The 12,999-nt window shown below is 38.2% G+C and overlaps 1 protein-coding gene across 3 annotated transcripts in view; it reads left to right on the top strand.

The window, feature by feature from the left end:
- Positions 1 to 12,999, top strand: part of LOC135205603 (uncharacterized) — a 330,266-nt gene that overhangs the window by 167,873 nt on the left and 149,394 nt on the right. For all 3 annotated transcript variants that reach the window (XM_064236376.1, XM_064236378.1, XM_064236377.1), the window contains exon 7: positions 10,281 to 10,403. In XM_064236376.1, coding sequence (XP_064092446.1) covers positions 10,281 to 10,403 — 123 coding nt within the window. The remainder of the gene's footprint in view (positions 1 to 10,280; positions 10,404 to 12,999) is intronic.

Here is a 12,999-nt window from a genome sequence, read left to right on the forward strand (position 1 = left end):
CGCCAGGAGTATTTCAAACAGGATACTCCTCGCGCCAGCCAGGCGCAAGCCAGGCGCTAGGCTTCATCCAGATGAGATCCAGTTCAAAGAAAGTCCTAGTCTTCTTTGAAACAATGGTGATCTCTAAAGCACTTCATAAGTGACTTGATGATACATTCAAACAGCTGAAGAAATTAAAAGCTCTTTGAAGTGCGAGCTTTTGCAAATTCTTGTTCTTTTCGTGACAATATGTCAGGAAGACATATTAGCTTTAACATATCAGAGATGCAACTATGTGTTGACTGCTCATTACACGAAGGACTTCAAGTTAACCTACGAGAGATCCTTCTCTCTTGGTTTATACGTATCAGCGGATATGTTGCTGGGATAAGGAGCCGACACTGATCCTTTAATAATGAGTTGAATTTATTTTAACTCAGTGATTTTTTTTTTGAGGTTTGAAAGGAGTTTGGGGGATAACTCTTTTTCAATTTAGCGCGAACCCTCATGTTTTAGGAACAGGTGATCGGGATCGGTGTTGCGCTCCTTAGTTATGCCAATAGGCATAGGCATGTTGTCATATAAGCGGATTAGCACCCATTAACAAATGCCAATTAGGCTCGACCGAGTAAGTGGATAAGACCCCATTGGTAGACCCACAAGAACTCTTGGCCACAGATCACTATCTTGCTAAGGCTCTTGAGACGAAGCAGACTCCTATGCAATAGCTAGGAAGTCAACCCTTCGTCTAGAAACACAGAGGAACCAAGGTCTATAAATACCTACAACATATGTTGTTTACCTGTCTAGTCAGTAGTTAGCTGTCTCTTGCCCTCCACAAAGGGTGTCAATCAGCTATGTATATATGACAGGTAAGTTGAATGTATGAAAATGATATGTTATGATACAATAAAGTTTCATACATACTTACCTGGCAGATATATACAATTGAAGACCCACCCAGCCTCCCCGCAGGAGACAGGTGGAAGAGAGAATCTGATTAGAAAACGGGGATGGTTCCTAGTCCTGCCACCCAGCGCAGGCCGGTAGATCACCTGACTACCTGTAGCGTGGTGCCCGCCGAAATTCGAATTTCTGTCGGGGACGACGGAGTCGATAGCTATGTATATATCTGCCAGGTAAGTATGTATGAAACTTTATTGTATCTATAACAATATCATTTTTTGCCTTGCGTTATTTTACTTCTGGGTTGGTTCAAAGTCATATACGCTTGCTGTAGTTACCTCTTCGGATGGCAACCGAGAGGTCTGTTGTCTATTTTAAGGACATTTAATCATTACTCCCTGCAGCCTAACAGGAGTTTCCGATTTATCTTTTACCGTTGTATGGTAGTGTTCTGACGACACAAACGCATCTATATATTTAGCGTTTTCTGTTTCGCTTAAATATACCAGCTTGAGAGTCTTTCTGCTCAAAAAATAACGGACCTATTTCTTCGTAGAATAGGGTAGCTGGCAACCCAGACATAAAGTTAAGAGACGACGTTCGTAAGCTGCTTGCTGCTGCTGTCACGCTGTCTGTCCTCCAGTCCAACCGAGCCAGTATTCAGTAACAGATCGTGCGCTGTCATGCGCGTAGGTTACGTCTCTCTCTCCTGCGGGATTTGAACTGACTAACCGTATCTCTGTGCTGACGGTTACGTCTCTCCTGCGGGATTGACTGACTAACTGTCTCTTCTGTCCTACATTCACGGACTTTAGCCTAAGATTGAGGGGATTTCTTACGTGAATGAATAAACGTTGCATTCGTTTTGCCTTACTATGTTCAACAGAGTTATCTCTTAATCCTTTCGGTGCTCGTTACCGCACGGTATGGAACTACGAGTCTACCGCAACATTGCACTTTTATTTGCTCTCCTGCTTAGGCAAAGTTGCAGCCTTATTTAGGGAAGTAAGCATACTCGGGGAGGGAATGGATGAGCTTGCTGGGGACATTTCCTTCCTGAAGAAGTTTGTTTCCCCGAATAGACTGCAATTCAGACCACAGTTTTTTCCTACCGGGAAACTGAAATATTATTCAAGATCTAGCAATGATTCTGAACATCTCTCAGTGCGTCTATCACCTGAGGTGATAGAAAGAAGGTGCCGGACATCTGGATAGGGTTTCAGATGTCCTGGATCTTAATCTGAAAGAAGTAAAAGCGATTCGGTAGTCCCTCCAGTCCTCGAAACGAGTTTTTGGGAACCAGTGGTCCAGATCAACTCTGATATTCCACAGCTCTCTCATATCTTAAGAAGTATCTTCTCTCGGGTCCTTGTTCGAGTTTACGAGAAAGAGCCTATTATAACAACAGGCGTAAAATGTAACGATCCTCTACAGGTTCGTTACAGGATTGCAAAAGTCCGCACGAATCGTCTCGATCGACGCAGCAACTATTCACTTCCGAGTGGAATCTTTCTTTAGAAGTAAGTTGAGAGTTGTGTAGACTTTAGGGACGCCCTTTCATTCTTCTCTTCGATATGTTGAGGACGAAGAGGCGGCTTCTTCTCTGCTCCCTTATTCTCGATCCGGGATCGGTACCATTATTAAACGCCATCCTATGATATTGAACGGGGATGGATGTTTAGTCTCTTTTTCCCCTTTTTCAATCGCTTAGGAAATGTAATAAGAGGATTTATGACGTCACAGGGAGCGACAATGACGCTGATCGCCCCATGTTGGCCTTCAGAATCCTGGATTCACAGAGGTCACATACTTCCTAGTTCACTTTCCAAGGACCTTTTCCGAGAGAGTCGGTCTACTCTACTCGAAAGGTACCTATAACCTCTCCGCTCTGAGTCTGACTACGTTCAGACTATCGAGAGGTTGACAGGAATAAGATTACCGTCTTCCTTTTCCGTCTGAAGAATGGGATAAGCTGGCAGTCACAACTATTAAAGAATATGCAAATATGTTGTTGACGGCCTTTGGGCTCAGAGATTTGCGTCTGTCAAACAACAAAGCCTTTCACGATCTTTGAGTTCTGTGGAATCTCGAAACTCGCTCACCATCTACTTTTTGTCTCACCTGTTTTCTCGGAGTCAGACACTCGTGCGAGATCAGGCGACATATAGTAGCCCTGAGTTTCTTGTTGACGAAGTCAGTTGCGGTTTTATACACCCCCGATGATCGTGTAACATGAGACCAGGTTGGACTGTCAGGCATTCTTCCTTCGGGACTGAATCGCCTTTTGCTCCTCGCTCCTTTCTCCTGGCACCAGAAGCTCGAGTCAGGAGTTGATTCGCTGACGAAGTTGGGTTGCGTTGATACACCCCCAAGGTTTGCTTAGATTGAATCGCCCAGGCAGTCCAGACACTCATTCTTCAGCGAAGAATAGTGCCTTATGGTCTTCAGGGTACAGCCTTGCTGTCCTTGATTCGTCTGACTGGTCAACTGGTCGTTCACCTGACTTTATACAGACGGACTGACTGTGCATGTCCAGATCGAAGCTTTCAATATGGAACTTAGACGTAGTCTGAAGTTCTTGATGTTAAAGCATTCGAACCTCTCCTACCTGTTAACTTTTTGCATGTGATCAGGAAGGCCTTCTTCTAACCACCCTAGATACGACAAAGAGGGTTAGTGAAATTTAAGCCATCGTCACAAGTTTTGGCTTTAGAGAAGACAAGGCGGTGTGCTCTCTAAGCCTTCCGTTGTGGCCTAAGAATGGAAACCCGTTTTGTCCTTGGGCCAGGAGCTTGGAAGCAAGGATGGCACAAGTTAGTGGGCAGGAGCCAGAGAGAGTCCTGTGCCCTGTCGGGTCTCTCAAGTTTTATCTACATAAAACTCAAGAAAGTCGAAGTCATTCGGGCAATCTGCAGTGTTCCGAAAAAAGACCAGACTTGCCCATATCGAAGAACACCCTGGCTTTAGTGTTAAGGAAGTCTTCAAAATGCTCCATTGTGTTTTGCACAAAGATGTGAAAATCTTTTTATCTAAATGCTCACGAGGTGAGGGCGCGGCCTCGGAAGCATTTCAACAGAGCATGGCACTCAGTAACATCCTGAGTACCATGTTTAGCGAAGCAACTCTGTGTTCACTTCACACTCCCTGCGAGATGTGAAGATGGCATATGAGATCTGCTGCTCGCTAGGGCCATACGTGTCTGCAGACACAATCTTGGGGGCAAGAAGTACCACTCATCCTATCCTGTAGAAAATGGTTAGGAAGAGCTCTTAATTTAGTTGATGAGTCGCCGACAACGGCGACTTCTTAACTATTAAGCCTTAGTTAAAAAACTTAACTTAACCTTTGGCTAGGTTGGTCAGGTGGTGATATATATATATATATATATATATATAATATATATATAAACATATTTGACTTCTTAGCCCTCATGGTATGGTCAATATGGTCTAGTCACGTCGTGGTCTCGCCCCTGTTGACAGATCATCTGGAGTGCACCAGCTATATAGGTCTCTACCTCGCTGGCAACTCTAGTAGCACAAGCAGACTTACGTGGCAGTAACCACGAAGCCAGCTATGCTAACAGGTGGAACCAAGATGTAAATCATCTGCATGCATTTGTTTCCTAAAATCCTTCTATTCTGTCCCTTCCCACCTCCAAAGGTGGGATTCAGCTATATATATATCTGACAGGTAAGTTTCATGAACAAAATGATATTGTTATGATACAATAAAGTTTGTTCATACTTACCTGGCAGATATATATAATCAAGTACCCACCCACCTCCCCTCAGGGGACAGTGGAAATAAAAATTATGAATAGAAAATGGGAATGGTTCCTGATACCCGCCTCCCAGCGGCGGGAATGGGTACTAACCACCTGGCCGACCACTGCGTGTGTCGGAAGTTTTTAAAATTCTGTCGGACTTCAGAAAATACAGCTATATATATATCTGCCAGGTAAGTATGAACAAACTTTATTGTATCATAACAATATCATTTTACTGTTCATTTTCCTTAATAGATGGCGCTAGTGTGCTTTGTTTACGGTTTGACGGCGACGGCTACATTCGAATGCACAGTTATCGCTGAAATTCATTCATTATTTTGTTCATCTCTTTATCCTCCACAATAAAAATCAACTAAGAAACTAATGATAATTATGAATCTACGAAATTTCGGATATGAAAGTACCGATAATAAAGAGCAGATTCTGAGAAGTTTAGTACTGTATTTAGACTTATGATTGGGTCGGCTAACTCGGGAATGTAGGGTCTTCTTCTTCTTCCCAGCTTGTTCCCATTTTTATATGGGGTCGCCGTTTCGGATGAGCCATTTCCATCTATTTCTATCTTGCGCTTCTGCCTCATCAATTCCCTTCTCATGTAAGTCTCCTCTCACACAGTCCTTCCATCTCTTTCTTGGTCTCCCTCTTTTTCTTCTTCCTTGCACCTCCACCCCGGGAATGTAGGGTAAATGTGTTAAAGTACACTACTATTTCAAAGAAATTTATACAGTATAAAGTTATAAAATGATGAAGTTAAAATATGCGAGTAATAAAATAATAAAAAGCAGTGTCAGAACGTAGCTCATAGTAGGCTAAGCTGGAAACTAGGCTATTTGTTTGTGGAATTACATAAAGGCTTCATTTTTTAGTGATGTATTCTATATATTCCGCTGTCAGGCCGCTGATGGCTATGTATATTTATGAATTAAAAATACAATGAATATGCAACTTTTCCTTAAATCTTTTAAAAAGTTGTGCATTATTGTATCCAATAATATCGTATATATTCTCATATTATTGTATCATAAAATACTAACAAAGAGGTCAATGTTTTGGTTTGGAAATCAGCTGATGGCAAATACGAGTTCAGTTTGTCGTGCTTACATTTTATTTCGCTTTATTTAACTCAATTCGGAGCGAATTGCCTTGCTTCTAGTTAACATAAAATATCTAGATACTTTACTTATAGGAGACAAGCTAATTTGTCATTATACGACGTGTTTTTAAGTCTAAATATGAATTTAATACGTCTCGTGAACCAAATTATTTTTTTCGTTAACAAATTGCGTTGTGGGCATGTTTATTGTGTAAAAATATTACGCAGTTTTGTTCAGTATTTTCACTTGATTTCTTTGTAGTATGAGTTTTACCGTTAGTTACGTTACTTATCTTTTATTGGCGTGAAAACAACAGTAAAATGTGTTCTTTCAAGACCTGAAGTTTTGATTAGAATTATTCTCCCAATTTTATCTACGGTTGTGTTTGATGGCTTAAGTTACTGGAGTTATATCCTTGTTGCAGATGCATAATGATAGTTATTAGCAGTGCGAGAAGTGAGCTGCTTGTGTGGAGAGGCAGGAACTGGGGAAAAACTGTTGTATGTTCAGCTGGACACCATTCTTTCTTGCTCAAGTCGCTTCCCAGTCATTTTAGTTTTGGGTGGTTGTAAAGTCGATCAGTCGTAACTAGCATAGGTCGTAAGTCGACAACGAGCTGTATTAAGCTAACTTTAATTTCATTCGATTAAAGTTACTGTAATTTCACTTAAAAGTTAGCTTATACATTACCTTTAAAAAAGAAATAAGTGGTTGTAAAATCAAGAGTTAGTATCGTAGAGAAATTTGTCTTTCTCCCTTTCTGGCCTATTTATTTTTTGAAGTCTTATCAACCTCCTTTTAAGAACTTGTTTATTTTACTTCTCTCTCTTTTTAAATATGAAAAAATAATTCTCTCAAAGCATTTTAATTTTATTTAAAAGTTAGCTTAATACCATATTGAGAGAGAGATTGGCCATACGTTAATAGAGTGATATTAATTGTGAATTATTACAGACAGACGGAATACAATATGTTAGATATCAAAAGATGGAAATTCGTGATTTATGAAGGAAGGAGAAAGAGAGAGAGTATTAAGTTAACTTTTGATTGAAATTAAAGTTAATGTAATTTCATTTAAAAAATGCCTTATACGTTACCCTTAAAAAAGAAATAAATAGTTGTAAAAATGAAGGAGTAAGTATTGTAGAGAGATTTCTCTCTCCCTTTCTGGTCAATCTATTTTTGGAAGTTGTCATCCTCGCTTTTAAGAACTTCTTTACTCTACATATCTTTCTCTGAATATGACAAAATCATGCTCGGAAGTATTTTAATTTCATTTAAAAGTTAGCTTAATACTATACTGTAATTTTTATATCATTACAGTACAGAGAGAGAGAGAGTTACAAGGATTAGGATGTCTCAAAGACTAATTAGTCCATCCCAGGTGACATCATGTGCTCCCTGATCCCTAGGAGCAGGTTTTACTATTCATTCACTGTGTTCTAATGATTTTGTCTAGCTTTCTTTTAAAGTCTTCCACACTTGTTGTTTACAACTTCTTGTGGCAGTTTATTCATTGTGTCACATATCTTCTGTGTAAAGAAGTTCCCACAATGGGATGTGTTGTATCTCTTCAGTAATAGTTTCCATCCAATATTTCTTGTCTGGTTATCGTTTAATGTGAATAGGTTACTGTCTACTTTTGTGCCTTTCACTATTTTGTTTCTATCAGCTGTCCTGCAATCATCGTGTTTCTAAGCCATACATGTTCAGGCTCTCTATTCGTCTTTGGTAACTGATTTGCTTGATGGATGGAATTAATTTTGTAGCTGTTGCCTGTACCCCTTCTAATCTCATTACTATATCCTTTCTTAGTGTTGATGACCAAAATTATACTACATATTCAAGATGAGGTCTGACTATTGATGTGTAGAGCTGCAGCACTGTTTCCTTGTTTCTGTATTTGAACTGGCTCTTTATGTATCCCACTAGTTTCTGCACCTTCTTTTCAGCTTTTATGCATAGTTTTTTGGACTTTAAGTCCACGTCCACAATAATAGTGACTCCAAGGTCCTTTTCTTGTTCTACACTATTCATGTCATTCCCAAGCAGGGTTGTTTGTTCCTATTTGTAAGACTTTACACTTGTCCAAGTTAAAAGGCATTTCCAATCTTAAAGGAATACATTTATGGGGATCTACTTCCAACAGGTATTACTCTGCTGATAATGATGTCACATTCATAAAGCATAAAGAAGCTATAAAAAGTGCCCCTATTTTACAAGGGTATTTCAGGGAAAAAAATAATTTTAATATCGTAACATGCATTGATAGATATTTTAAAGTGATTTTGTAAACAATATTCCAGTAGACTGTATGATGGTTTGTTTACATCTGCTTATGCCACTAATGTAACTTAGGGAATTTTTCGTAAGTTTGTGATAACAGACATAATTCGGCTTATTTTTTATATTAATTTGCTGTAATAATTTAGCTTGATTTTCAATATTTTATTATTAGCAATAGTATTTGTGTCTACCCCTTACAGTACATACTACGTACCTAGCTTACCCTATGGCTCTCAGTCAACCATCAGTAATACAGCCAAAATGGGCGTTCATAGGCCAGTTATTTCGATAAAGTATTTTCTTCTTCTTCCCAGCTTTAACCCCTTTTTTATATATAAGTGGGTTCATCAATTACCTGGACAAAATCGAAGGACACACAACTCAAGTGCAGACCGGCCATGTTGATCTGTGGAATTTGAATAAAGCCACTTGCATTGTTTTGTATTGCAGTCTTCACAAATAATGAATAAAGCTTTTGAATCCTGTGACTGAGTCTTGCTAATCCTGTCTAAGAGACTTTCATATATAGAATTGTTTATATGCTTATGTTTGTAAACAAATGTGTAAACATTGTAGAATTACTGAAAATCTTTAAACAAAGAATTCATGGCACCTACAGGTAGTTTCCCATTTTTCGACGAGGGTTCTGTTCCTACACTGTTCTGTTAGCTGAAAATCCTAAAAAAAACCTTGCTTTTAATTCTTTGGGTGTACTATTGAAAACCATGTAAACTGCATTTTTATTGAGGTTTTCATAAAAAAACATTCCAAATTTTTATTTTACTGTTTGGAAGCCATATTTCTTCACATCCTCATTTTAAGCTTATTCATCTCTTATAGATAACCTGAGCTTGATTTTTAAGCTTAATGAAATTATGCCATAAATATCTGATTGATTGTTCCTCCATTAATGATTGGCTTCATGTTTTTCACAGGAATAACCAATGTTGTTACCTCTGTCATTAAACCATTACTTATCTTTAACTCAAAACTTGAGGATTTTAGAAGGAATTCTTCTCTTGATGATAGTGCTAAGGTTATTGTTTGAACACTCAGTAATATTCGGGATTATATTGCTTCAATCTCTACTTGCTGTATAGCCTTCCTTACTTTTTACTTTGAATATATCTCTGTCCCCTTCTTGACCTGTCCTCTGCTGAAACTTGAAGGCTCTCATCTCTTCTAGTTTTACTGTGTACATTTGATTCCACTGCCATGTCTCTCATGTATAACAAACCTTCAAAAGTACTCCCTCAGTGCCTTTTTAATGCCTTCTTTCTGCAGGTTATACCGACCACTTTTTATGCTGTATTTACTGAAGTTTTCTTGATACTACTTTTTTATTTTTTTTATTCCCAAAATTTATTCCTGTTACTGGCTCTTTACTGTCAGTATTCTGTATCTCAGTTTTAAATTAGCTAACTGCAATCTATGTTGTGCTAAGCATACCTGACAAGGTATAGAAGTGCAATCCTTTTCTCTGATGCTTCTTATTGCCTTTCCAAAAATTCGTGCTTTTCCTTCTCTGGTCTTCCTGGCTCTGGTGAGAGAACTGAAAACACATCTTAATTTTCATTATTCTCATGTTAGCCATACTTTTATCACATCTTCAGTTATTTCATCATGTCTCACTACCATTCCACCTTATTTTATATTGTTTTGTTTTGCTGTTGATAGGTATTGCGTCAGCTCCTTTAAAACTTACCTTCTTAACAGATGTCACTGCTTCTTGTCAGCAGTTCCACCAGTTTTACTAATTTTTGTTACTAACATTCCCACATACAGTGCAAATTTTTAATGATCTTGCCATTTATATCTTCCCAGATATTCTTTGCACCCTTGCCTACATGAAGGTGGTTGGGAACTAGGAGGCCGTTTTTGTTTTGAGGGCTCCTTTATGATTTTTGGAACAGACTTACAATTCTAAAAACTAAATAAATTTTCCAATGCTTTATTCATAAAACTTATTTACATTTTTTCACTTTTTTATCATCACATTTTTATACTATGATTTTATTTGGCAAGTGATCTGTACGTATTTAATATTTATGAATCCATACTCAATAAATTATGGTTACTATATTTTAATTTGCAATTTATAGTGGAAAATTTTTTTATTCCTGTTTGCATGCTTGGCCAAGAGTAACACAGTGAGAGCATTTTATTGTTATCCATGTATCTTAAAGATATATTTATGGGTTTTTATGTATCTACTTTATTTTCAGAGTTCTTAATGGCTTGCTATGCTTTGAGGGAGGATGCTGAAAAATGTGCCCGAGTTGTCAACTATGTGAAACCTTTTGGAAAAGACTCTGAAGTGAAAGTGGTTGGGTCATCAATAAGTGGAGGCAAGCAATCTTTAATTATACTTACTGTTATTTTTCATGTATTAGTTTTTTGTTGTATGCATTGAATAAGGTACATACATTAAAGTCCTCTAATGTCCTGCTGATAAAAAGAAATTGAAAGTGAAGTACAGTCCAAAGTTTTTACTTTCTGAAAAAAATACTACCATACTGATAAAATAAGACATTACTATTTTTTAAATGAATCTTACCTCTCTATTACGATAGCTGTAACCCCTGGGTTAGGCAGGAGGAAAATAAAAAATTGATAGGTCACTTAATTTGAACCTTTCAAGTAAGCTAGTGGTAAAGGCATCTTGTTATTTTCCATTCAGTGTTATATGTGTTGTTGGCTTGCAAGGATGCATTGGACAGGTTTGGAGACATTTTCTTTGCCGGTTTTGATTTGTTTTGATATTAATGTAATTTTGTCTGTTATGATGGATGGATATTCAGGAAATGACAACAAAGGATATATTGGGTAGAGGAGTGCAACAGTCTTTACCCTATATCCTATGATGTCGATATTTGCATAAATGTAAGAACAAGGGTTGTTGTTTCAGCAACTGTTGCATTCATTGTACAGCTCGGCCTGAAGATGTTATGAATAATTACTATTTGAAATGTAATGAGAGGTGAGAAGTAGACAAGAATACAAAAATGGATTCTAAAGCTAGGCTAGGAAGTAATGATAAAAAGAGCTTTTCTAGTGGTCATGATTTGTCAGAGTAACTGTTCTCCCTCTTCTGGTGTACCTAGTAACCCGTCTTCATTTAGGTGTTTTTCTTCACTAAAAGCTCCCTGTATTGTTCAGGATATGAGTTTTGGGAAATTAGTATCTGATTTAACAAGTCTTAGGACTACTTTAGAAAATATTTGGAGTTGACTGCTTCTAAATTTTCTTTATTGCCAACCCTAATGAATCATTCCTTTTTTGGGTCCCCCCTTACTGCAGAGGAATAACCAATGCCCTTCCTGTATTTTAGCCATAACTTAGCCACGGTCCTTTGACACCCCTCACTTTTAGAGGTGTATGGAAGTGGGATATGTTGAGGAGAGGAAGTGGTGTGTGCCTGTTGTCTCCTTGATGTGGTCAACCTGGGAGTCATGTGCAGGGTGGAGATCAGTTGCCAAAGAATGCAAACATTAAGATCAAATGGAGTGAAGCTAGGCAAGTTGTAGGTAATTTAGTTGTAGATCAGTGTGCTTGTTATACAAAAAGTGCCTGCTATTTGCGGGCTCACGATTCATGGATTCACTTATTCATGGAATTTTTATGTTGAACCCAATTATAAATTATTCACAGGAAACTCAACTCACCTATTCGTGGATTTTTCTATGAAACATTATAAATTATTTGCAAGAACTTGCATGGATTTTTGTATTACAGGCAGTCCTAGTTATAGGTGGGGGGAGATTCCATTCCTGATGGTGTGACAGTAACCGAAAATTGGCGATAATAGTGCCGATGGCTTTCAGCTGCGCTGTTAAGTGGGGATCAGTGCCGATAACTGGGGATTGGCGCTTATTGGTGCCGAAAATCCAGTTATCTTCATTGCCAGAGAATCCCTTAAAACCGGATCACCGGTAACTGAGGCTGCCAATAACCTGGGACTGCCTGTATTTACTGTAATAACATTAAATAATGATAATGTACAGTAATAAAGGCAGTCCCCAGTTGTTTTGGGGGTTTAGGGGCAGTTTCCATTCTAAGTGGGGTGCTGATAAGCAAAAACCGCCATAAACCGAAACTCAGCGATTTATGGCACTGAGTTTCGGTTAATAGCCTCTGTTAGGTATGTTGTGGCACCATAACTCTATTATCGGTACCAACTGAAGCGCGGCCAGTTATGGCATCATAAATCGCCAATTTTATGGCGTTAGACAAGCCCCATAAAACCATATCACCGTTAGCAGAGTCAGCCGATAATTGGGAACTGCCTGTATAATGGACCACCAGTATTCGTGTTCTTGAGATTCGCGGACTCAGATATACACAGATTTCTCCTCAGACCATATCTACCCATTATTTGAAGGAAATTTGCATACTATTTACAGTATTTTCTCAAAATAACCACAAATTACTGTATTTTCCTATCAATTTCATGATTAAATGCACTTTTTTATGAAACTATATAAAAAACCAGGTATAAGCATGGTTAGTGGGTTTTTCATGAGTTTGAACTAACAAAATAGGCAGTTTTAAGCATTTTTTAAAGGCATTTTAAGTAATTCCAGATTCTAGTTATTCGCCAGGGGCGTCTGGAATTCATTCCCCGCGATAAGGGCGGTCCACTGTACTAATACTAATACTACAATATAGTATAGTGAAGCAGTCCCATTAATCGGCATTCAGATTTTATGATGCTTTGCCAATATATTCATAGCTCGGCTTCCAGAGCTATCGTCTGGTTATTGGCAGCTTAGGTGCTGTGAGACCGTCATAAAATACAAACATAACAAATATGCATGTTTTCCATGGATCTTTTATAAAGTTATATATACTTTACTTCACTGTATCCAATGAAACTACAGTATATGTATTCTCATATTACTATTGTATTATAAAATACAAAGAGAGCAATCAATGTTTTGGATT

The sequence above is a fragment of the Macrobrachium nipponense genome, chromosome 24 (assembly GCF_015104395.2).
Source record: "Macrobrachium nipponense isolate FS-2020 chromosome 24, ASM1510439v2, whole genome shotgun sequence".
Lineage (NCBI taxonomy): Eukaryota > Metazoa > Arthropoda > Malacostraca > Decapoda > Palaemonidae > Macrobrachium > Macrobrachium nipponense.